General features: G+C 36.1%; 4 protein-coding genes and 1 long non-coding RNA gene across 5 annotated transcripts in view; 2 read left to right on the top strand and 3 right to left on the bottom strand.

Moving 5' to 3' along the window:
- Window positions 1-24,587, bottom strand: part of LOC125813770 (ubiquitin-60S ribosomal protein L40) — a 275,584-nt gene that overhangs the window by 85,949 nt on the left and 165,048 nt on the right. The gene's annotated exons all lie outside the window — the stretch shown is intronic.
- Window positions 1-24,587, top strand: part of LOC125813787 (uncharacterized) — a 193,651-nt gene that overhangs the window by 159,555 nt on the left and 9,509 nt on the right. The window lies entirely within an intron of this gene.
- On the top strand, window positions 1,339-5,299 carry LOC125813735 (uncharacterized). The gene is made up of 8 exons (XM_049493196.1): window positions 1,339-1,564; window positions 2,383-2,527; window positions 2,615-2,783; window positions 3,005-3,275; window positions 3,805-4,070; window positions 4,149-4,364; window positions 4,564-4,666; window positions 4,799-5,299. The coding sequence occupies exons 1-8, from the start codon at window positions 1,411-1,413 to the stop codon at window positions 4,861-4,863; spliced, it is 1,389 nt and encodes a 462-aa protein (XP_049349153.1). The 5' UTR covers window positions 1,339-1,410; the 3' UTR covers window positions 4,864-5,299.
- LOC125813768 (F-box protein SKIP31-like) lies at window positions 6,053-7,496 on the bottom strand. Its single transcript, XM_049493238.1, has 3 exons — window positions 7,291-7,496; window positions 6,765-6,924; window positions 6,053-6,475 (listed from the first exon to the last, which is right to left on the bottom strand). The coding sequence occupies exons 1-3, from the start codon at window positions 7,367-7,369 to the stop codon at window positions 6,244-6,246; spliced, it is 471 nt and encodes a 156-aa protein (XP_049349195.1). The 5' UTR covers window positions 7,370-7,496; the 3' UTR covers window positions 6,053-6,243.
- On the bottom strand, window positions 8,687-24,182 carry LOC125813712 (MAG2-interacting protein 2). Its single transcript, XM_049493166.1, has 12 exons — window positions 24,021-24,182; window positions 23,883-23,934; window positions 21,774-21,947; window positions 21,318-21,519; window positions 21,009-21,220; window positions 19,873-20,878; window positions 18,343-19,301; window positions 17,469-17,551; window positions 15,263-15,622; window positions 12,896-14,105; window positions 12,508-12,773; window positions 8,687-11,454 (listed from the first exon to the last, which is right to left on the bottom strand). The coding sequence occupies exons 1-12, from the start codon at window positions 24,108-24,110 to the stop codon at window positions 8,842-8,844; spliced, it is 7,227 nt and encodes a 2,408-aa protein (XP_049349123.1). The 5' UTR covers window positions 24,111-24,182; the 3' UTR covers window positions 8,687-8,841.

The raw sequence follows: 24,587 nt of genomic DNA, 5'->3' as shown, positions 1-24,587 counted from the left end.
CAAAATCACCTTTGTTAAGAAGTGTTTTACCTTCCATCATGAAACTTTTCGGAGAATTTAGATTTAGCCGGGCTCCAAATGAAAAATTAAAAGGCAAAATTGTCTCTTTAACTCATTTCACACTTAAATAAAAACAAAATTATTAAATTATTTTTATTTAATAAATGAAACAGATTAATTATTTTCTCTTAAATATGTACATTTTTTAGATTCTAAAGTGATTTTTTTATTAAATTAAATTGACTATTAAAATGAGATGGAAGGAGTAGACAATAATAACATGACAAAGATCCCCTTTGTATAATATTGAAATTGAAATGAACAAAAAATACTTTTAACACCTTTGATCATTTGACCAAATATATTTATAAATGCTTGTTATTCCCTCTATTCTAATATTAAATGGATTTTGAGGTTTTTCATAATTTAAAATAAGTGAATTATTCAAAATTTAAGATAAATATTTGAGCTCTATTTTGTTTTTGTCCGTTATTTATATTTTTAGATGATAAATTCAACAGAGTTAATTGCTCATATTTATAATTTTCCTTTAAATTATTTTTATTTCAAAAATAGTCTGACAATAATTAAAGGAGCAAAAAAGTGCAAAATGATATTCAATTTTTATGTCCTTCTTTTGTTAATAAATGTGTATTTCCTTACAAATTCACTTAATATGGACTAGAGAGAATAATATATATATATATATATATATTGGCATAATAAGTAAATATGTCTTTTACTTGGGTGTGTATAAGTAAATATTTAAATTTGTATAAAATTAAACAAATAAACACACACATCCTACGTGACATATTTACTACTCTCTCTGTCCTAGTTTATATGACTGACTACCCTTTTTAGTAAGTTTAAAAAAAAAAGACATGTTTTCATATTTTGTAGCAATTCAACTTTAAAATGTTTGTTTTACTCCTAATGAAATGATTTACGGTTATTCAATCATGTATCACTTATTCTTGACCATAAATTTCAAAATTCTTTCTTTTTTAAATTTTGTATCAAGTCAAATTAACTCATATTAAATGAGACGGAAGGAGTAATTATTTTGAAGGGCAATTATATAATATAAAAATTGATAAAAAGTTTTTCAATTATCTTTTTTCTTTTTTTTGTTTAGATGGGAGCAATGGATACTATGAAGTTGGGTACATAACCACCGACAGATATCACACAATACAAAATCGCCACGTGTCAATTAGTCAAAAATGAAAGGCTGAGATTACATCTAATAAATCGTCACAGTAAAAGTAACATGTCTTTAGAGGATAACAGCGCAGAAGAAACCGCGTATACGTTGCTTCAGTATATATATTAACGAACAAACACACCCATTTGTACGAAGAAGAAGAATATCTGAGTGGCAGTAGAGAAGAGAGAGAGAGAGGAGCAATGGAGTTGTTCTACTATGTGTTGTTTGGGGCCATGGCTGCTGTTGTGGCAGTTCTTGAGCTGGGTGGGAAGAGCAACAAAGATCGAATCACAACTTCTCAGGCTTTCAATTCATTCAAAAACAATTACATTCTTGTTTACTCTCTTATGATGGGTATGTTCTGTTTTTTGTTTAATTTTCGCTTTTCAGATCTGTTTTTTTTTTTTAATTCTCCGTTAATTGATTCAACTCTGCATTTTTTCGCATTTTGAATTTTTGTATTTACGTGCTCGATCTGGTTATTTGTGTGGGGGATTTTGGATCTGAGGCTCGTTATGTCGTTTAGTTTGGTTAATTGGGGATTATGAGTTTGCTGTGTAGAAGTGGTTAAGTTGTGGGATAAAATGGAATCTGAATGGTTCTGCTCTCTGTGGCTTGCGATTATAATTTTTTTTTGTTAATCTGAATGCTGAATCAGCTTCCAAGTTTCGATATGTAGCTCAATTTGCTTAATGTTCTTTAGATCTATCTGCGCGAGCATTTTATTCAATGCTTCCTTGTTAATCATACTTCAGAAACTATTTATCCTCATTGCCCATGGATTGTTGAGGCTAGAATGATCATGGACCCAACTAAAAAGCAAAAGAGGCATTGTTTTCATTTCTTGATGAACTTATGTTGGAATCATTTGCCATTTAGCAGTTTTATTTTAATTGTATAGATGAGCAATAAATGGTGATACTTCCAGCTTTTATGATGTGATTGCTCTGCTGCTTTTATCGTGTGTGATATATAGAATAAAAGTATTGCTCTGTTTCAGATTCATTTCTGAAAAGCAGAAGCAGAGGGGACAATTTAAGATATTTTTCGAGTTTTGGCGAATGATATTCTTGTTTGTTGGTGTACCACGTAACTTAAGTGGTATGGTTTAATTTCATCCTGTGTGAAAGGTGGTGATTTGTGTCTAATGTTTGTGTGTTGTGTGGCAATAGCTGGTGATTGGCTACAGGGTCCATATGTATACTACCTTTACAGCACATATGGCTTTGGCAAGGGGGATATTGGACAGCTATTCATTGCTGGATTTGGATCTTCCATGCTGTTCGGCACAATTGTTGGATCTCTTGCCGACAAACAGTATGTTCTCAGAATTTGTGTGTCGAATTATCTTTTAATACCCAATAGTTTCTAGCTACATGATCTTCCTTGCATTTTAAATTTCAGGGGCCGGAAGAGGGCATGTGTAACTTACTGTATCACTTACATACTGAGTTGCATCACCAAGCATTCCCCTCAGTACAAGGTTCTGATGGTTGGACGCATTTTGGGTGGCATTGCTACATCTCTACTGTTTTCATCGTTTGAGTCATGGCTTGTAGCAGAACACTTTAAGGTGCATATCCTTATTATCAAGCTTACTATCAACTGGAGAAGTAGTACGAACTGCTAAGTAGTACATCTTTATGGAATGTTGATCCTGCTATTGTTGTCCTTGAGATACTCACTACAACCCTTTGAAAGAGCATATCAATTAGCTGCTCTTTGTTTTTGGCATATCATTAATATTATATATTTTTCAGAATATTTAATGTAGTACTTGTTTTCTTCATGCAGAGGGGTTTTGAGTCCCAATGGCTTTCACTTACTTTCTCCAAGGCAATATTTGTTGGAAATGGTCTTGTTGCCATTATTGCTGGATTGTTTGGAAATTTTCTTGTTGATTCATTAAATCTCGGCCCTGTGTCTCCTTTTGATGCCGCCGCCTGCTTTCTTGCCATTGGAATGGCAGTCATATTATCATCATGGTCGGAGAACTATGGAGACCCATCAGAGAGCAAAGACTTGCTAACTCAATTCAAGGGGGCAGCTGTGGCCATTGCTTCAGGTATAGCTGGATATGCGACCCATTATGTCTTATTTCGTGAGAATTTTCGACCCATGTGCTGTTGATACAGTGATTCCCTGCCGATAAGATTCAACATGGATGTAGATTTCCAATGTTCTCCCAATATATCCGTTAGAATTTAGAGCTTCATAGGATGAGGACTTCTAGACTCTGGGAGGGGCATAGGAAAGTGGTTTTGGACAATTGTCCGATTAATTACATTCTGGTATATTCAAGTTTACAGGCACACAATGTTTCTTCACCAGGTTATCTATTATGATTTAGAGCTCCAAATTAGATTGGGTTGCTAGAGAAGGCATAGGTTGCAGCTTTGGCGACTTGGCTCTTGTTCTGTTTCCTGATACTAAATTATTTGTGATATATCTGTTTGATATCTCAAATTGAAGTTTGGTTGAAAAAAGTTTTCCTTATTCAAGCTGTATCTTGCACCATGTCAGCACTCATTCTTTGTTTTGTTTGTTTCATTTACTTCTACACTGTCCTTATTTCTGGATGGGTTTTGTGACAGATGAGAAGATTGCGTTACTCGGTGCTATACAATCTCTATTTGAAGGTTCCATGTATACATTTGTGTTTCTCTGGACTCCTGCCCTCAGCCCAAATGATGAAGACATTCCCCATGGTTTTATTTTTGCAACTTTCATGTTGGCTTCAATGTTGGGAAGCTCATTTGCAGCTCGCCTTATGGCGAAGAACTCACCTAAAGTTGAGAGCTACATGCAGATTGTTTTTGTTGTATCTTCTGCATCTCTCATGCTGCCCATTCTGACAACTGTAAGTAGGAAGTTCCTTTACTTTTGGAATTTTATGCCTTGTGGTTTGGCAGTTCTTTAATATCTTTCATTGGACCAGTTCTTGGTACCTCCTTCAAATGTGAAAGGGGGAGGCATCTCCTTTGCTGGAAGTATCCAGCTTCTTGGCTTCTGTACCTTCGAGTCTTGTGTTGGCATCTTCTGGCCGTCCATCATGAAGATGAGGTCTCAATACATTCCCGAGGAAGCAAGGAGCACCATAATGAACTTCTTCAGGATTCCCCTCAACCTCTTCGTCTGCATTGTACTTTACAATGTATGCTACTATACTTTTGCTCTAAGTAACTGCGGTGCACAACTATTTCAAAAGAAAAAATTTCTATTTCAAAAGTAACTGTGGTGCACATGTTTCTTTTCTTACATTTAATTACCCAACTAATTATTCTGCTGCAACATATAATTCATGTTTCTCATTTGAGTTCTGATTATGGATGATTTTTTTTGTCAATTTGTAGGTCAACGCTTTCCCCATCACTGTGATGTTTGGCATGTGCTCAATTTTCCTCTTTGTTGCATCCATTTTGCAAAGACGGCTTGCAGCCATTGCAGACAAGCCAAGTATGTACCGAATTCTCCAGATCACTGCTCCCACATGAACCATACTTGATTATTATTATTACAGTTGTGTCACCTTTTCTTTTGCTCTATGTATCTTGGTGAACTATACTGACTCAATATAACTGATTGCAGAAGCAGAAGATTGGACAGCAATGAAGGAAAGGGATACTGAGGCTGATCCATTGAATGCACCTTGATTGAGTTAATCAAGGTGAGCAGTCAAATATCCTCTGGAAATTTGTCTGGGAACGTCTATTTATTACCATAATCAGCCATCCGGGTTTAATATTAGTTGAGCTTACAATATTTGAAGAGCAATGACCATTGGGATTAAAAAATGGAGCTGTTCCTGCCTTGCAGATAAGGAAGAGGCAGATGAGCTAGTGGTGTTATTATCATTCCCTGGTAGTTGTTGGTAGAAGACGATCAACGTTTTCCACTATTTTCGTGCTGCTGGGATAGTTATTAGTTACTCTGATTTCCCCCCTGTTTTTCTTGGCCTTGGTTCAATTGTTGACGGAGGCCTCTATATTTATGTTATAGTTTTGATCTTTTTGACAATTTATCTCCCAATGTAATAGTGAAAAAGCACAAGTCAATTCTTTTCTAGCAAAGATGCAATTCTTGGGAAGTTCATTGGTGATTGAGATGTCACGCAAATGACAGAAATGAGTTTGTTTCGTTTTTTTATTGTAATTATTTTCGTCCCCTTTAGCTTTTCTTGGCCAAAAGAAGACATGTAGTTAGGTAACACCTAGGTTGGTCCAAAATCATGGGAAATTGAGGTTCAAAACTCAGCGTAGACATTGCATACACTTTGGATAGACGTTGATTCCACTTGAATATATGTGAACAGGGTATCCTGCCACTGGCAAAAGATGATAATTGGTACATTAACATAACTCGTTTTCCCCACTTGGCTTACCGTTGACAGGGAAAAAGAACTACTAGAATATATCTGATGGGTTTAGCCAAATTTGATAGTTTTAGTCCAAAGCCAATATTTGTCTTGAAAAATACAAACAATTATTAATTTAGAACTCAATAACTTAAAAGAACTTAAATCCATAACCTATGATCTTCACGTCCGGACTCCCATCTCTGAGAATGATAGGTAGAAAGATATATAGTACTTATATGAGAGATTGATGCACTCTAGTAAGTAAGGTACATTTGCCAGACTCATTGCTGCAGCATCTAAATCTTGTTCTCATGCATATGTTAGTAAAGAGATTAATTTATAACCAAACTGGGATACATTCACAAGTTCAAATTCATACCAAACAAAGAAAAACATTACCATTACACGCAACTATTTGGATACAGAGTAAGTTGGGGTTTAAAATCACGTTGAAAGATTAAATGAATACATCATATTGCATACAAAAACATGGAAATATATTGAAACATTTATTATTACATAAAACTAACAATTTCAACAAGATACAAACAAAAAAATGTTAGCTAATTTCTTCACATTTGCCTAAGCTTTGGTGAGCGGGGCAGAGCCATCCAAAATAATTGAGGTGCACATAAATTGATCAATATACTACTGTTATTCAAAAAAGAAAAGTCCTTTACACCAATCGGCTTCGTTTAGCCTGGACAGAAGCAGATTCCAAGTCCCCAATGAAGAAAAGTATCTTGTCCAAGATGCTTAAACTTGGTACCTCCTCTCTATCATCTTTATAGTCAGCTGATGAATCACATAAATCTTCGATTTTCGATTTTCTTGAACCTAAATGTCTCTGAATTTCACCCTGGTGAATAAGATAGTAGTCATCTCCTTCTCTTATAATTTTCAATCCCCTGAAGAAACATAAACATCCATGTAAAATGTTAGTATTATGTTTATACCCAGTGTAGTCCCACAAAGTAGAGTCTGCGGAAGGTAGAGCGTGCACCAACCTTACCTCTACCTCGAGGTAGAGAGGTTATTTCAGAGAACTATGTTTCTAATACAACAACATTACCCAATATGGTACCCAGCTAGTGGGGTCTGGGGAAGGTAGAAGATACGCAGACCTCAGAGATAGAGAGGTTGTTTCCGAGTACTATTTTTCTAATGCAAAAACTAAAAACATGTATAAAAACTTACAATCCATTGCGATCACAACGATCTTGAACCATATAGACATGTTTCCATGATTTGGAATCAACAGGGGCATAAAAAGTGACTTGATCTGATCCCCATCTCTCTATAAACAGATCACACCATAAACTGTTATCTGAACCCAACATTTTCCATCTTCTGCAAACTTTCAAACAAAAAAAAACATCAATTTTCATCAATCAAACCAAAATACGATAATTCCCTAATTCTTGGAAACAATTCACTCATTTGCATGAAAAAAACAAAACTTTGACAGAGATCCAATCTTTTAAAGCCAATTTCATTTCGAAATCGTCAAGAACTGCGGTCTGCATAATTCTCAATCAAAGCACAATTATTGAAAACCCATTCACTAATTTGCATGGAGAAAAGAATGAAACTTTGACTTTTCTTGTCAAAACAGAGAGAGATCCAATCTTAATGCTAAATTCAGTCAACAAATGCATAATTGGAAACTGCAAAATTGTTGGATAACTGAATCATAAGAATAAATAGTAAACAAAAAACTAACCCAATTGTGCAGTTGCAAGATTACGGTGATCCAAGAGACAGAAAATTCTGAGAAAAAGTTCAGGTGGCAACTTCTCCATCAGAGTTTTGGGGGTGGGGGGTGAAGAGACTTGAGAAAATGGATGAGATTAACTTGGTTCAGTTTGTAGAGTGCACTTTACTATTTCACTTTTTTGTCTCTTTTTGATGTGCTGGATTTTTTGTCACGTCCAATTTGGTGTACCTTGTCAAGTATAATATATACGTTGCTTGCAACTTGTACTGGTCAAGTTGTCCTCTCATTTTATTTCATATAGAAGTATTGACAACACTAATTTGGCACAAATTATTTGTTTTCGTCTTTTAACTATTGATAGTTTTAAAAACACTAGATATGTTATATGATATTATTAGTGATCTCAAATTTTTATAGGAGGATGAAACTCTTAATAAAAAATCTAGAAAAGTGTTGAAAACACCCTCTAAACTTGGCGAGAATTTGGGAATGTATTTGGTCTATGTTGGATTAAACAGGAAACAAAATTTAAAGAATTAACAAAACTGTTTTATGATTGATGTTATAAGTTCGTCTGATGTTTTTTTTTTTTTTTAATGATCATAGTGTTCGAGTCATTTTTTTGCATTTCAACTAACTTTATGCCTCCCACTAACCATAAGTATCGGTAACTTCGATCACCAAGACTAAGACAAATAGGAAGAATCACCTAATACTTTTATCTCCATTAATATTTAAACCTGAGACATCAAGACTCTTAACAACTTCATCCCGTTGAGTGAATTTAATGTTTTCTTTCATCAACCAGTTCTCAAGAATTGTGCATCATCTTTTAAATAAAACATATATATGGTGTTACTAACTTTAACAAGTAAACAATAGGATGTGGACTTCTCTTTTCGGCAATTATTTAATTATCCAACTAAAAAAATTGCTACTTACTAGTACTAAAAGTGCCTTTTTGTTCTTTGAAAGATGCTTTTACTTATTTTGTCCTTTGTATATGAAGAAGAAGAAAAGGATGGGAATTGACATTTTTCTGAATTCTCATTCTGAAAAGAAATTTTGTTTTGTGGAGTGTACTTTCTAAAATAGAAACTATGCAACTCATGTTACTTTTTAATACACCAAATCAAATCGTACATTGCATAAGAAATAATCTCAACATTAACTGATACAAGCATTACTAATACACCGTATCCAACACTATTCTTATACACATTACTAAACGACCCTAGTTCATAGCATCATCACCTGTTTGACTACTCAAATTCATAAACTCCGCAGAGAAACGACAAACTAAAGAGGGCAGTCTGCAGACAACCTTTATTCTGAAACTAGATCCATTGTCCAAATATTTATGTACAAAGGGATGCAAGTAGAGTAGTTTAAGTTGCTTGAGTTTTGGTATACAAATATCATTCCCTTTTGAATATATCACCATTTACGCTCCAGCAAAATTGCTAAAATGTTCTGGCTACAAAGTTTGTACAAAGATTTCAAAGAACAATGACTGGCATATGAACAAAAACAAAAGGGAAAACTCAAATGTTATAATCATCTATGATCATGTGAAAGCGACGATAGTGAGGATTGGATCAGGTTTTGCATCCTATCCCTCAAACTGGATATCGTATTTACCAATGGTTCAGACGATCCCACCCCATCCCTAGAGGAGGGGTTGTCATGTAGTATTTGTATTTGCCTCTCCAAATACTTTGTGAGACAAGCACCTGCTATGTTGATTAAGCTAAGAGAAGGATTTGTATGCATGAGCTTGGTAACAAGAAATCCTGCTAAAACCTGCTGCCCTGACCTCACAAGCTCCGAGACAAAACAGGGAAAGATCAGTCTTGGGAAAAGATCAATATAATCTTTTGATATACTCTCACTTTCTGCAGATTCACCACGTCTGGAACTTGATAACTGGGACTCTTGGCACTGTCGAGAGAAGCTCCCCACCATAAAGCAAATATAAGAGAATGTGGTACCATATGAAGGTTTGGTGATGATAGTTGATATAACTCCAGAAGATAAAACGAGAAGTAAAAACTCAAGATCCACGCCGATTTTGTCAGATATGCCTTCTTGTTTCAGCTTCTGCTCGACAGATTCCAAGCACTGCAACTGGATTACTTCGTATGGCAACAAGAGCATCAACTTAAGGGCTAGAAAGCAATCTATTTCAACTGCAATCTGGCTCAAACCTTGAGCATTCTCTTCGTCTAGTAATACTTCGCCTGGCTTTGCCACTGATTTGTCTAGCAATTTCAACATTTTGTTGTACTGGGATATAGTTAGTAGTTTTCTGAATATCTCCATCCAACAGACATGAAGAGGATGAACTGAAAGTTTAGCACCCTTCTTTGGTTCTTCTTCAATAGGTTCTTGGAAGCTTTCCCATCCCTCATCCCAATCATCATTAGCCCAACTGTTTCTACCATCAGATACCTCACCAGAATCCTTTTCAATTTCTTCCCTACTAAAGTGCCCCTCCCATTCTCGGAGCATAGCTAATAATGCATCAACATGAGATTCAGATTCAGCAAATTTAGATACTCCAAGGAAGCAAGAGACAGTAGATTCCACAGTTGAAAGATCTTCGGGTGTGATCTCTATGTTGGGCGAAATAGTGGAGACCAGCTGTGTAGATTTTAGAGCAATCAAGGTATTTGTGAACTTATTAGATGTATCTATCTTATTTGAAATCCCATCAGTGGCAGTGTTCTCGCAGTTCGCAGATGCATTATGCAAATTCTCCCAACCTTCCCAAGAATGAACTTCCACCTGTAGCTTGGACGAAAATCTTTTGCTGCTTTTATCAGTAGCTGCAATAAGTTGCATAAGCTCCAGTATGTAAACTCGAACATGGTTGGGGAGCTGAAAGTTCTCAGAGAACTCTTCCAATCTCTCCCAAACTGCCTGTCTAACACTCTGCAGATTATCCAAGTCACCATCTAATTTACTCAAAGATGACAAGTAATAGTGTAGACACTGATGCTCACAAGATTCGTCAGTCAACTCCTGCAAGATGGTCTTCAAGATACTAAGATAGAGATTTCGAAGATTCAGGATGCTGGCAGCTTCTTTTTTAAAGTCCGTCAGCGATCCAGCTTCATGTGGGGAGTGAGCCATGACTTCATCATATACAACTGCAACGGCTCCAAAGCCACAACCAGCATAAACCATCGCTCTGCAGAAATTGAAGATTTCAGCAGCAACATCACCAACAAGAACATAGCCTACATAGCCAATAACTGTAGCCCACCCCTGACTAGATGAGACTTTTTCCCCAGCAACTAGACGTGCAAAAACTTTCAGACACATCATTATACATTCTAAGCAGAATCTTTCTTCCGAATTCTCAAGGAGTGCAACTTCATGCATGTCATTCAACATTCTGAGCCAAGTATCCACAAGCATGGCAAGGCACACCTGCCAACCTGAGCCACAGGGCAGAGACTTGAAAGATCCTTCAGCAGGTAGTATGATGGCCAAGAATCGTTTCAGAATGTCCAGACGAGCAGGATTTGGGACAAATTTTAAGTATTTGCAGCAGGTATTGTAAGTCTGCTCAATCTCACTGATTAAGCAATGAAGACTTTCAGAGCTTTGAATATCGACCCCCTGTTCAGTTCTAGCTTCCAACTTTGTCAACAAACTTAAAACATGATGTTCATATACATACTGCCAAGACAAGAGACCATCAGGCACAGGACCATCACGAACGGAAAGAAGGTTCTTGACCAGGTTTGCCAATGCCTCAACATTGTTTTCATTGATGTGAGCAGAAATTTCACTGTTGAAGCAATCCAAGTTCAAATCTTGAATTCCAGCAACATTTTTGAAGTTCAGATCCTCGATACAGGACACCCTGCAACATTCTTCTTCAGCAATCTTGGAAAAACGAGCAATATGAATAGAATGAGGATGCATTGGATCCTTTTGTTCATCTTGCTGCAAGTAGCAGTCAGAGAGCAGGCCATATATTAGAGAAAGCCTCTGCTTATCATGTCCATCAACTGCAGGGTAGATCGACGAGGAAATACATTTTATTGTTTCTGCAGCACAAGCAAGTAGTTCTACTCTGTGATTTGACACTTCATTTCTAACATCATCAGTGCTCCAAGCGTCAGAAACAAAGATAGATCTCAGATAATGCAGCAGCACCTAAATAAGAGAGGAGCAGTGGGAGAAACAGTAAGTTATACGGAATTTGTAATACAGGAATTAATAATGCAGGGATTAGTAAAGCAGGGTTTATAATGTGGAGTTTTTATCGAGTGTTAGGTTTATTGTATTGAAAGTTGGATATACGATGGATGACTTTTTTTTAAAAATAACCTATATGATGTTTAACTTAAAACTTGTGTTTGATTTAATATTGTATAATATTTGGTTTTCTATTTAACCCTTGTACTTCTGTAGGACTTTTTTCTTTCATTTATGGTTAAGAGAATTCTGCATTGCACCAGGAGTGACAATCAACACCAGTGGTCTAGAATTCCCATATTCCATATATCCTATTGTATAATGTTGTCCTGTAAACAAATTATTCTATAAAAAGACTTTTAATTAATTTTTAATTCTGAAAAAAATGGCTAAAAATAAAAGGGTAATGAATTACATTTTAAGATCTTTATTAAAAAATAGATCAGCAAAAAGTACGGTGAATAAGAAAGAAAGTGAAGCGGCAATGTATCTGTCTGCAGTGAAACACTGAAACTAACCATGGCATTGGATAACCAAAAATGGAGTATTTTGATTGTCAGGTCAAATAATCCAACTTTAGCTTAATCAACTTTAGCATGTGGTAGCTGTTGATTAAGCTAAAGTTTACCACAATTTTCCTTTTCATTTTGGTTCTTTTTTCCAGAAGTATGTTTTTCTCTGAAGAACAGTGTGGTCTGGAGAAAATGAGTACAATAACATCAAGGTATTTGCCTTTTTATATGGTTTATCCCAGTTTAGTTAATCCAAGTATTAGTTATTCCATCCTGTATTCGGTATAAAACAATACAGAAATTATCGTATAAGTTATTTAAGTATTATCTATATAGAAAATGAAAATGGTAACCAGACATTGAAGAACCTAATACAGGTTTTTATACTGTGACTATTTTTGCTGATACCCAAAACCAATGTGACCCCTTAGTTTTCTAGCATCTTAGAACTTGTAATTTCATTATCTCATTTACGGTTCTGTTCAAGAACAGTGCATACCTTGTTGCAATCTAAGCTATAAGTATTGGCCAACTTCAGTACATCCTTCACACTGTGTTTCTTCTCTGGGGTCATGGACTCGATAAATGATAAAACAACATTCTCTCTGTAGTCCATGTCCCCAGATAAGAAGCGAGCAGCTTCAACACCAGGGAGAATTTGTTCTAAACTCCTTGAACTGTCTGTATTGCGCTTTTGCTCTTCTAGCTTCAGTTTCCATTCTCTCCAAAATGTAGATTGTGCTTGGTCTATTTGTTCTTTTTCATCTGAATTAGAAGACGACATTTGGATAGCAATAAGAAAAATGAACATGCAAAGAAAAATACAGAAAGTTCTCCACAATACAGCAAACAATAATAGATCTATTGGTCAAAATTAACAAAATCACCTGAGCAGATCAGTTTATGTTTCTGCTGGAACTTTGTCAGAAGCAAGTCCCTCCTTTGTGCAGGGTCTTCACACTTGATTCCACAATTGTGCAACAAACTGTATATCATCCCAACATTCATTATGCTGGTTATTTCATTGTAATTCTCTCTTGTTATCAAGTTTCTTTCAATTATATCCACCCCTGAAAAGGCATCGGCAAGATTTAATAAGAAAGAGCATCCTAGGATGTCTTCCTCCTCAGAGACAGGCGACTCCATAATGGAATTAGCAACACAGGCAATCAAACTGTCCTTTGGGGAAAAACCATTCCTTGCTAACCAGGACAAGATAGTCATCACTGCCTGTGCTCTTAGACTGACATATCGATTCCCTGAAAACAAGCTGGATTTGAATTTCTTATTGTTTTCTGCTTCTTGACTCAGTTCAAGTAACCATGGAAGATACACAGCAGCAAATGACAATAGTTTTCCATTTTCTCTCAAGATGGACGGAATGGTCCAATCACCATCCACCTGTACATCTTTGGCTACCTGAAAGAGTACATTTTCAATCTGCTTAAGTTGTGCTTCCTGGTCAGAACACTCCTTTAAGTCTGTTTTATCTGGGGTACAAGGTGGTTTATAGGACATAGTTGAGTCCTGAACTAAGGCATTTTCAGGCTCTGTCCCAGTCAACACCATTAAAGATTCACATTGATCTTGCATATCCAGATCTTTCCATGCATGTAGTAACTCAGCAATTGATTCCCCATCACAGTGGCTCAAAGCAAAACCTAACAGCTGTTTTCTGGAAGAAATATCCATGTTCTCAAGGGCAGGACCTCTTGCCAGTGCTGCACATAAGTCCCAGACCGAACCATGCCCTTTTTTGGCCAAAACAAGACATAGATCAAAAGCCAGTTGGAGATCTCCAACCACTGCAGCTTCTCTTGCAATAGCTTCTTGTACAGCTGATATGTCGTCGTACGAGCTTAACCCAAAAAGTTTGGCTAGTTCAATAATCTCATCAACATTCAGATAAGCTCCACCTTGACTTGTAACAACCAACTTAACTATTTCCATCGGATCTTTAATTTGCCTGAATTGCATTGGCAACAAGGTGACACCAAGGTTGGGAAGTTTAACAGTTACAGCATCAATTATATCAGCCTCCACCCTCACATTTCTGCTAGTTGGAAGGATATTCAAGCATTCTTTAGCCTTCCAAATCTGCAGAATTCAGCAGCATAATACATTGTCATTTCAATTTACATTGGACTACTTTCGAAGAATATGTGCAACCAGTGAAAAGCATTAGTTCCCGGAACATACTCTGGACACACTTTAACTAAAGAAAGAATGCATCTTTATTTTTTATCACAACAGCAATATTTTGGCCAGCTTGTGTGCACCTTGACTATATCACCGGGCACCTGCTACCTCCCACCAACACAGTTACCAGGTAACTCTGCACACCAAAGCTTAGTCAAATGGGAAAAATCATCTAGTTTTTTTGTCTCTGCTAGTCTGTTAGAATTTGAACCTTGTTCTCCAAGGTTAATATACGCTACATTGACCACTAAGCCACACACTTGTTTTTTTTTTATAACCAGAACAGGGCATACTAAAAAGGAATAAGGTACTAAGTCAGACCCTTGCATGTTGATTGACTAGTTGAAGGTCTAATCTGAACAAGCATGCTTAATGTCAATACAGACAGTAGAGCAACCTTTTGAATGCTCTACAGGGGAGGGGTGTGCAAAATTTGAGGTTTGGCAGACCAAATACAACATCCTTCTCTCATGTAACAAGACAAAAACAAGCAAGCATGTCCTTCGTTGTCATTAAGGAAAAACCGGTTTCATTAAAGACAAAAAGGCAAAGGTATCCATCAAAGGTGCCATCAATTTCATTCAATCCAAACATCACTTCTAAGGATATAGTGCACCTCCATAACATTTTCAGATTCTAGCATAACCAAATCCCTAGAAGTTGATTCTAAATAATTCTTTGATAGTGGTCAGGGAAACAAAATGCTCTCCAAATACACCAAAAGCTACTGCCACATTTTTTAGCAAAATGAACAATGTTAGAAGAGATCTGTTTTTTTTTCGAAGAGGCAACATTAGAAGAGATTTATTTGTTTCACTAATTCTCTAGAACATGATACACACTATCAGCAGTAAGAGAAGTCTCAGATCAGGACTTGTTTCAATATCCTTTGGGAAGAGTGAAACATCAGGCAGAATGAATAGCAAGTTCCGAGGGCAGGTTATAGCTTTTGAGCAAGACAACTCATCAACGAGTAGAGACTTCTACGGTCTTTGCAACTTTAACATAAGATCACATAATCACTCCTATGCTAGTATTAGATTAAATGAACTTACTTCGGAACTAGAAAGACTTGACGCTGAGAAGAAATATTCTCTGGCAGCTTGAATAACAAGGTTTTCTGCTTTATCATTTGCCAACGACACTGAACCCACACCTTTCAAATAATTCCTCGCAAGTGAAAATTTTCCTGCTTTCAGCAATCCCCTGCAGAACTCCATCAAGACATACTCAAGATCTATGAAGCAAAATGCTTTCTCTTGCAAAGACTGCAAGTCAAGCCACATATTTGTCCAATCATTATCTGATCGTCCAGGCTGTCGGCGAACAAATTTGGATAAAATGAGACGAATTATCTGCTTTACACCCTTTTCATCAGAATATGCCTCCTGGAAAAAGCTGATAGGCTTTGGGACCTGAGAATTACAGGACAATAGTTGGAAACTATTATTACACAGGTTATTACAAAAAGCAAAGAAGGATTCACTACCACAATCAGTAGTCAATACTACAAGCTACAACATGATCCATTTGTATAAAAATTACTAGTTTCTCGCCACGTGCCTTGCATTTGCTGAATAATACAGTATTCGAGTTTGTAAAGTAATACCAATATACAAAATTAATGCTTTGATTAGATAATTATACATGAAAAAATTAAGTACATGTGATAAGTGAGAATCGTCATCACTTGTTTGTCGATGTCAAGATGATTGATATTGAGGTCATGATAAAAATTTTGAGCTCATTACCCAATATGTAATGTTGCTACCTCTTGTAAATTCCTCACAACACCTTCTGGTTGCTGGATATTTAATACAATACCTTTTAAAGATAAAAATAAATTGGAACTTCATAAATATGAAAAATTTATTGTGCACACAGCAGATCAGTCGTCACGTGGACCTCATCATTGACATTCTGTACAACAACGAGGAGGTTTTTCATATGAAGCTTATCAGATATTAGGTAACTTTTACTTTTATGTTTGTCCACCTGCTGGTTTTCATATTCCATTGTTTCCCTTCGCAAAAATCAGTGTTCATAACAGTGTTTTGTATGTCCTGCAGTGTTTAAACAGTATTTTTTCATTTTGACAAGTTTTCTTAAACAATTGGACGACTAGATTTATAAGATGACTTGAGGTGCAGCTATTTGGTTCGTAACTAAGGGAAAATTAATGTGAAGGGTTTCATTTGATATTGCAACTTCCACGGATTTGTCTGTAAAAGGCAAATTTAAAGTGTGTAAAAAAAAATCATGCCTATGAAATAGTAGTTCGAAAAGAGAAGGCTGTTGCAGGTAACTAGAACAACATACTAATAAGTGCAATAAAATAAGCTTTTATAATTAAATAGCAATATTTGGTGAGTGATTTTGGACAAATCAAGTGAGCTTGTGTTTTACATAAACCAAATGATTCTTGAACTAACCTGATGTATAATCTCTCATATTTTTAACATTCGTCTATTGGACAAGCAGGAATTGAGGCATAAGATTCTCGGCACGGAGTTTCAGAAAGACAAAAATACATTTGAAATTTGTAGTCAAAAATGAGACTTAGATAAAATGTGGCTATGAGTCATCTCATCGAGAACAAAATGAGAATTTTCATGGTACATTATTTTTAAATATAAAAAAGTGGCATTCTTTTAGGAGAAACTAAAAGGAAAGGATTGGTACAGAGTGAACATTATTTTACAGAACTCTATACTACACCACTTGATATCCACGTGCAACACACAGTTTCAAAAATATACACGTACAATGCATACACCAAGAAACTAGATGTATATATATATATAAAGAAGTAGTAAAGCCAGCGTCTTTATGGCACCACAATTTGTTGGGAAGAAAAAAAAAACATCAGAAACATTGACCATTGTGATTTGAAGTTTGGCAATAGCAGTGGAAGTTAAGACCAATTTAGCATATGCTTTAAACAATTCAAAGATGCACCCAGGCCGGGTAATTATGGCTGCTAAACCATAAAAAGGATTGTAAGCAGCAATTTGTGGCAATGAGGGAGTACAGACAATCACCCCATATGAGAGTGAGAGAACACGTCTCCTATGAATGAATATGACAAAAGAGGTTCCAGGGAGTACTATTATCATCCAACAGATGCCTGATGACAATTTGGATCACGAAAACACTAGATTGCGGAACTTAGCCTAGACGGAAACAGCAGTATCCTGTGGGGGATAAGAGAAAGAAAATCTGGGTTATACATGATTACTACATACAAAGGTAAAACCTAACCTGGTAAAGCGCCAATATTCTTCCTGCTTCAATATGACCTTCTGTGAGTCTCAACCTTTCCTTGAGACTTGCCGCTTCAGAATCTGTTAAACCACAATTTGGACAATTATTTCTTATCTTTTTCTGTAAGTCGTAACCTCTTAAGGAAAAAGATTAGTAGTGACTTCAGTAAAAGTTAAATAAGAATATTCAATTACTCAGCTACTCATTTGATGTCAGTCACAAGCGGTTTGACATTGAAAATACAAAGAAAGAGATATGTGAGACGAGAAACAAACTAGTATGGAACCAATACGACTATGATAATATTAAATTACCAGCTATGCCAAGCATTTAACAACAGTTTTTATCCGAACCGGAAATTATAAATAGGCAAATGGCAACTTCCACCCCTCCCTAAAAAGAGAGGGCGAAAAAGGAAAAGGAGAATAAGGGGAAAAGTCAGTAAGTAATCAAACTTCAAAAATTCAATAAAAATGTTGAATCAAACACAAGTAAGAATCAACTAGTTTTGGAATTCTATTCATTTCATGCAAGCCAGTGACATATTTTTACTTACATGACCCAAAAAAGAAAAGCATAGATGAGAATACATGAAATATCCATCATTAAATATTAATCAAAATTTAAATTACATGTATCAAGAACTGATTTCAAAGAAATCTTAAGACTAATATTTAATCAACTTTTAGCACCACACTAGCAGAGGAGAGGAGAGGAGAGAGAAAGAAGAGAAGGTGGAAGCTTAGCAAAACCGCCACAGGTTGCTAAGATAGTAAATCACAAGAAGACAAAGCAGAAATTTCTTTGTTCTCAAGGTTGGGGGAGGGGGGGTTGGTAATGACAGGATTATAGCATTTTGTCAAAGGCTTACCACGTGGAAATGGAAGTTTAGACAAAATGGAGGCCATCGTACTCCACCTATCTGTACCAGAACAAGCGTATATGCACTGAAGAGCACAATCTACAACCTCAGCCTCATTATGGAAAAAGTTATTATTCTGGACCTCTCTGCTACCCTCTTCAATTACAACTGAACACATCTCCAATTTATTCTCAGTGGCGATCTCCTTCAGCCATCTGACCAGAAATGACTCAGCTGAGTAATCTGTTTTCTCATCTCTGGAAGGCACAGTCAAAGAGTGAAACCTCTTTTTCATGAATGGAATTGCTTTACTATGTAGTCTTTTAATAACAGTATCTTCTCTGACCCCAATCAACATCAATTTAAATCTTTCATAATCAGGTAAGCTTTCCCATCTAGTAAGACTCATGGAGAAATTCATTTCTTCATTCTCCTCAGAATAGATTAGCTGGTGTAAGTAAGAAATCTCCTCTAGGAACGGCTGCAATTGAGAAATGCCTTTGCGACAAGCAAAGTCAATCAAGCACATGGAGTTATCGAGTTGCCCACTTAGGGTATCAATATCTCTGGCTCTTTTTTTGTACCAAGACGATAGTTCACTTACTGAAGGCCATTGAGAACCCAAAAATTGTTTTACAATTGGCTCAGTTCTGATCTGAGTATAGCTCTCATGACTCTCAGGGACTCTGCTGATAATAAAAGTTACCATCTCATCACACTCAACCCAATCTTCTTCCCTCAAAGAAATACTTGGAGGAGGGGAACTCCCAGGAAGGAGCTGCCCATAAGTCTGCACCGGAACAGTCTCAGGGATGGCAGCTAAGACATCCAACAATGAGGAAGTTAAGGAGTAAGGATGACGCTTAAAGAGAAGGTTTAATGCCCCAATCTTGCCACTTTCTGCAAGTGCAATTGCAGCTTCTTTAATGGGCAAACTACAAAATTTCTTGTACTCCTGTAAAGAAAACCTGCAAAAGGCTAAGTCATTAAGTTTCAAGTCAGTAGAAACCATTTGAGTACTACTTTATTTAAAAGCATGATGATTTGTCCTAGTTTCAAAATCAGTAGGACCAATACAAAAGACAGGATAAGAAGCACACCTAATGAAATATAGGAAAAGAAACAAAATTAAACAAAAGAAAAAAAAAACATACAATTTCACAGTTGGGTCATTGAGCGACAAGCCACTTTATGCCCCTAGAAGAAGTTTATGCTACAGTTTGAAAATGAAAACTTGTCATCACACATCTCAACCACAAAATCAAGTTAAATGTGGAAGTCAAAGGCGACATGGTAGTTTTGGAACCTCATCCCAATTTTGAAGTTTTCAGCTTTGTCGACACTTCCAGAAAATCTAATTAGTTTAGAAGCTTCATAGACAATAATAAAGAACAGAATGCTTGCTTTGTAATAACAACAAGACTGCTTGTGAGCATCACAACTTTCCAATCAGTCTTTCAATATAAACCTTATGAATCCAGAACAAAAAACATTCACAATAGAAGAAGAAAAAAGAACAGGGAGCAATAATATTATCACCTGCCCATGTTTATCCCAAGAAATGTCTCTATCCGGTCTCTGTATTGCAACAATTTAAGTCTTGCCACAAGAAAATCCCACACCTTACTATGATCATCAACCTCAGGCTCAGAAAATCTGTAACGGCCAGTTATGCGAAGTCCAAGATCAAGCAAAGCTCTAACTGCGTCTTCAGTTGGTCCAAATCGACCCACACATTCAGAAAGTACGAAAACTTGATCCTTGATATTTGAAAGTAGTGTATTTATCTCATTTACACCCTGGGAGGAGTGCAACCACTGTGCCTTTAGAGCTTCGTCTTTATCTAGCCCATGCTGATCGGCAAACATGAGAGCAGCCTGATACTCTTGTCTGGAGATAAATATATCATACATTTCAGAAATGGATCGTTCAGAAAATGAAACTAAGCTCCATCGGAAATTAGCCCAGTCAAACTTATTATTCATATCACCATAATCACACTCCATAAGATGAAAATTGCTTGCTCTAATATCTTTAGTCGATTCATTGTTCTGAATGGATGGTTTTGTCTCCAGTAGAAAAAGCTTTCCCGACAACTGTGGCATTCTCTCTAAAAGGGGCAATGAATACATAGTCTCATCCGTCTTACATAGCTTAGCACCGGTACATATATTAATCATAGTGATGTTGCCATTCCTTTCTGCAACAGCAAGTATACCATCAGACCACCAGGCAAAATCTGTAACCCCATTCACGAGAATGTTCCCCTTATTTGACTCCTTATTTCCCTGATGTAATTCATTTCCCTCTCCATAAGAACATTTTGAGAGAGAACGCTGTTCCTCATCAAACTTAAAGGTATTCAAAGATCCTCCCATATCAAGAGTAGCGACAAATCTTCCCTGTGGTGATATTGACACCTTAGAGGAAGTTATATGACCGACATAATCTTTCGGGATAGAAAAGATACCCTCAAACTGAGTAGAAACGACAACTTCCAGGGCTAAGTTTCCCCTTTTCCGGCAAAGAGAAAGACTGTACAATCCTAGAAAAGAAATAATATCAATGATAAAGAAAAGTAATGGGTAGCTTGCATCAATTCGAAATGTCTGCTAAAACAAAATTAAGAACCAATTCATAAATATGTTCAGATATATTAAGAGACTTTGAGCTACCATTAGTAGTTAGCTGTAAACCGCCAGCACTGCTAACTATGGAAAATAAGCTCATTTCTGGCTGGTAATCCAGGCAGATCATATCATGTGGAAACTGCTTCAGCATCGTCCCACTGCTCGAGGCAAGGGGTGAGAAAACAGATGCACTTGGATCTTGACTGATCTCAATGTCATGAATCAACCCATCTGCTGTAATTATAGTGAAGGTACACCTGAAAAAGAGTTATCCACCAAATATAGATGTACAAGCTAAGTAAATAAGATGAAAAATATGAGAGAGAAGAAACCTTCACAAATAATTGAACTTACAAGCAAGATTTCTTCAAATCAGCATCATTCTGCACCATCAGGCCAACTACTGGTGAAGAGCTTTTTATATGACCCTTGGAAATTCTGGTAATTTCCTCACCATTAGCTTTGATGAGATAGATTGTGTCACTATCGTCAGCAACACCAAGAACATCATGAGTTTCAGACCATGCCCCACAATGGAATGAAGTAATGCTTTTGCCTAGATGAACAGAGGCAGTAAATAATAGATAAGTGTGGAAATAATAGATAACTTTGGTTGAACGACCAAATAGGATCAAAAGAGCAAGAAAAACACTGACAAGCTGCAGGCAGGAAGGCAGCTTTCACATGAAAAACAAAGAAAACCTTTGACATGTTAAAATAGTTGCCCTATTCTTGACGTATAAAGGAGGTTACTGCCACAACCGTTTGTTACTTCTATTTTAGCTTCTACTTTAGGTTCATGAAACTTACAGACAAATATTCCACAAGGTTTTTGGTAGTCATCATCCTTCTGCAGGATTGTTATCTGATTCCCAGATGCTACAGCCACAAGATCACCTCTTGGGGAAACAAACAAGGATGCATATCTCCTTACTTTTGTTGGATGCCCATGCTTTCTCCATCTCTCCTTGAGCTGGGCAATACCTTCATACATGACAAAAATTGATAATTTTAACTAAAAGGTCTGAACAACAAGTGAAGTAAAACAAATACTCTCTACATATAAAGTTGCTTGACCTAATTTCTTTTTACATCGTTATTTTCTTCTAATTTCCTTGGTTCATTTCCTCAAAAGGAAAGCTGCTTATCCTTCAAGAATTTTAAACTACCACTATCTATCTAATTGTAATTTAGATACTTTTTTTATGAAGATCGTAACTTAGATACTATTGTTTCTCAACTAGATAATGTACCTCTTTTCACCCTATTATTTCAATCTATTCTCCTTTTTTGGATGAAGTAAGAAACTTTATATAATAGGAATCAAGAAGATGCAATAAGTACAAAAGAGGGAAGGAGAAGTCAGCTTGGTACAAAAAGTGTTGAGATAGATTTTGCCAACTATATAACCATAAAGGACATCTAGCTTTAAGAGTGTGGCGAGGAGTTAAAAACGAATCAAAGCATCTGTGATTCCGTTCCTCTCTGTCCAGACACACCAAAATATACAGGCAGGAATCATCTCCCTGGCTTTCCTGATGAATTTGTCAACTTTCATTTGAGACCAGCATTCATAGGTTTCTCTGATACTATGTGGCATAGTCCAACTGAGTCTAAAAATTCAATCTATTCTCTATCAAACTTTAATATAATAACCTATTCTTTCTTCTCGTGAATCTCTGCACTAGTAAACCACAGATAGTTTGACTAGAGGGACAAATTGCCTAAATTTCATGTGAATTCAAAACTGAAAGAAATAATTGATTGTTTTTTATGCAAACTAATGTGAACACAATGCCTCCAAGCTAATGAGACTGAAACCAAAACAAAATGCAAAAGAAGAAAAAGAATCTCATCAGTTAAGAACCTCAGAGATAATATGCACTATAAGCCTATGTATATGGAAATCACAACAATCAAATAAGATATTCTCGAGAATGCAATGCAGCCTTCTGATAATCTCAAACTGCTATGCAATACATCTATGTAGCGCTTGTTTGGACATTTACCTATATCCCTACCGATGTTTAATGTTTCCAATATTTCATGTCATTCTTTTTTCTTTTTTTTTTATAACCGAGAAATCCGTCTGTGACCCACCCTTTGGACCAATCACAGCCTTCTAAAATCGGTGGATAATGGGCCCGCCCCTCTACCTTTCTCCACTTAATACCGGGCTTCGCTTTGCATGGTGTGGGGCATGAACTTGCGACCTAAGCCACAAATCCTCCACCTTTTGCTGCTTGAGCTAGGCCTTGGGGCTTCATGTCATTCTTAAGTAGTGATGATGAGTGACTTCAATACATAGTTTAAAATAACAAACTTATAGGGTAACACCATATCTTCTTTTCATGTTTCGATAAATAACCCAATGTATTCTTTTTAAACTAATTCCATTTCTGTAATCAAATTCCAAAAGGAAGAACGATTGGAACTTCCCTTCGTCTTCATGATCCATGGTGAGATTTCTATCAACCTAAAACAAAATCTAACTCACACCCAAAAGGTGACTATATCCAGCTAACCAATTATTCAACAAACTAATGAATAAGCTCACATTCATATAACCAAAAAAAAAAACCTTGCATTTAAATCACATCAAGGAAAATGAAACTAAAGAAATCTGCCTTTCTCATCTATCAACATAAAATTTTCTAAATTTACAACAACAACAACATACCCAGTGAAACCCACTAAGTGAGGTCTGGAGAGGGTAAAGTGTACGCAGACCCCTCAGCTCAAGTGCATCAAACCCAAGTAAAAGAAGAGGAAAACAATAAAGAAAGCAATGTAGAAAGCATAACAGTTAATAACAGCAACAAAATAAGGTGGGATAAAAATTCAGTTTAAACAGAATTCAGTCAATTTAGTTGTAGTAACTTCACCAATTGCCCAATTCAACAAAAAAAATGGATGTACCTGAGGAAGAAAGCAATCTTGAAAGATAACCGCTTTTGGCGTCTTCATTCAACTAAACCAAACACAAGAATGTAAGCAATTGAGGATAAATTAAAGAGATTCATCAAAAGGAAGACAAAATTCAAATCAGTGTAAAACCTGTTGATGATTTGGAGGATAATTGGAAATATATGGGCTAGAAGCATGATGTCGTGTCTCAAATAAGATTTTTCCGGCAGTTTCTTCCATCTATGAATTTGTGATCTTCGAGATCCTAAACCTTCATCAGCTTCAACTTCTTTGACTGTCGAATCTATCAGTCGGAAATTTTGTTTTGGGGTTTAATTGGTATGGGTTAAATTAGTGGGTTAGGGTCGGGTCAAAAGAGGGAGACGGATAATTTTAACTGAATTGGGGGAATGGGGTCAATTTGGGGGAATGTATTAAATTAGGGGTATTTTGATAAAGTTTGATAACGATAGAGATATATTTGAGTCAATTGTATAATTAAAGGATGAAGTTAATCAATAAATGAAAGCAAAGGTATATATTTGATCATTTTCCTAGTTTTTAATATTTGTATTGTTGACACTCAATTTCACTCCAATTTAAATTTTCATTATACTTATGCTATTTGACTTTAAATGTTTTGGAGATTTTTTTGAATTTATTTACATAACAATTATCGTTTTAATATAAATATTGTTCTTTTCATTATTTCATTTG

Source organism: Solanum verrucosum, unplaced genomic scaffold (genome assembly GCF_900185275.1).
Source record: "Solanum verrucosum unplaced genomic scaffold, falcon-dt-bn FXZP01000205.1, whole genome shotgun sequence".
NCBI lineage: Eukaryota > Viridiplantae > Streptophyta > Magnoliopsida > Solanales > Solanaceae > Solanum > Solanum verrucosum.
This window is presented reverse-complemented; position numbering and strand designations above follow the sequence as displayed.

Bases quoted from the DNA above. Each gene is read 5' to 3' on its own strand.
- LOC125813735 (XM_049493196.1), top strand. From the start codon at position 1,411: ATGGAGTTGTTCTACTATGTGTTGTTTGGGGCCATGGCTGCTGTTGTG. The intron at 4,071-4,148 runs GTAAGTAGGAAG...TCATTGGACCAG, and splicing joins TGCTGCCCATTCTGACAACT to TTCTTGGTACCTCCTTCAAA. The intron at 4,365-4,563 runs GTATGCTACTAT...GTCAATTTGTAG, and splicing joins TCTGCATTGTACTTTACAAT to GTCAACGCTTTCCCCATCAC.
- LOC125813768 (XM_049493238.1), bottom strand. From the start codon at position 7,369: ATGGAGAAGTTGCCACCTGAACTTTTTCTCAGAATTTTCTGTCTCTTG. The intron at 6,925-7,290 runs GTTAGTTTTTTG...TTTGTTTGAAAG, and splicing joins TCTTGCAACTGCACAATTGG to TTTGCAGAAGATGGAAAATG. The intron at 6,476-6,764 runs GTAAGTTTTTAT...ATGTTTCTTCAG, and splicing joins CGTTGTGATCGCAATGGATT to GGGATTGAAAATTATAAGAG.
- LOC125813712 (XM_049493166.1), bottom strand. From the start codon at position 24,110: ATGGAAGAAACTGCCGGAAAAATCTTATTTGAGACACGACATCATGCT. The intron at 21,221-21,317 runs GTAAGTTCAATT...ACTCTTTTTCAG, and splicing joins GATTTGAAGAAATCTTGCTT to GTGTACCTTCACTATAATTA. The intron at 14,106-15,262 runs GTAAGTTCATTT...TGAATTCTGCAG, and splicing joins CAAGTCTTTCTAGTTCCGAA to ATTTGGAAGGCTAAAGAATG.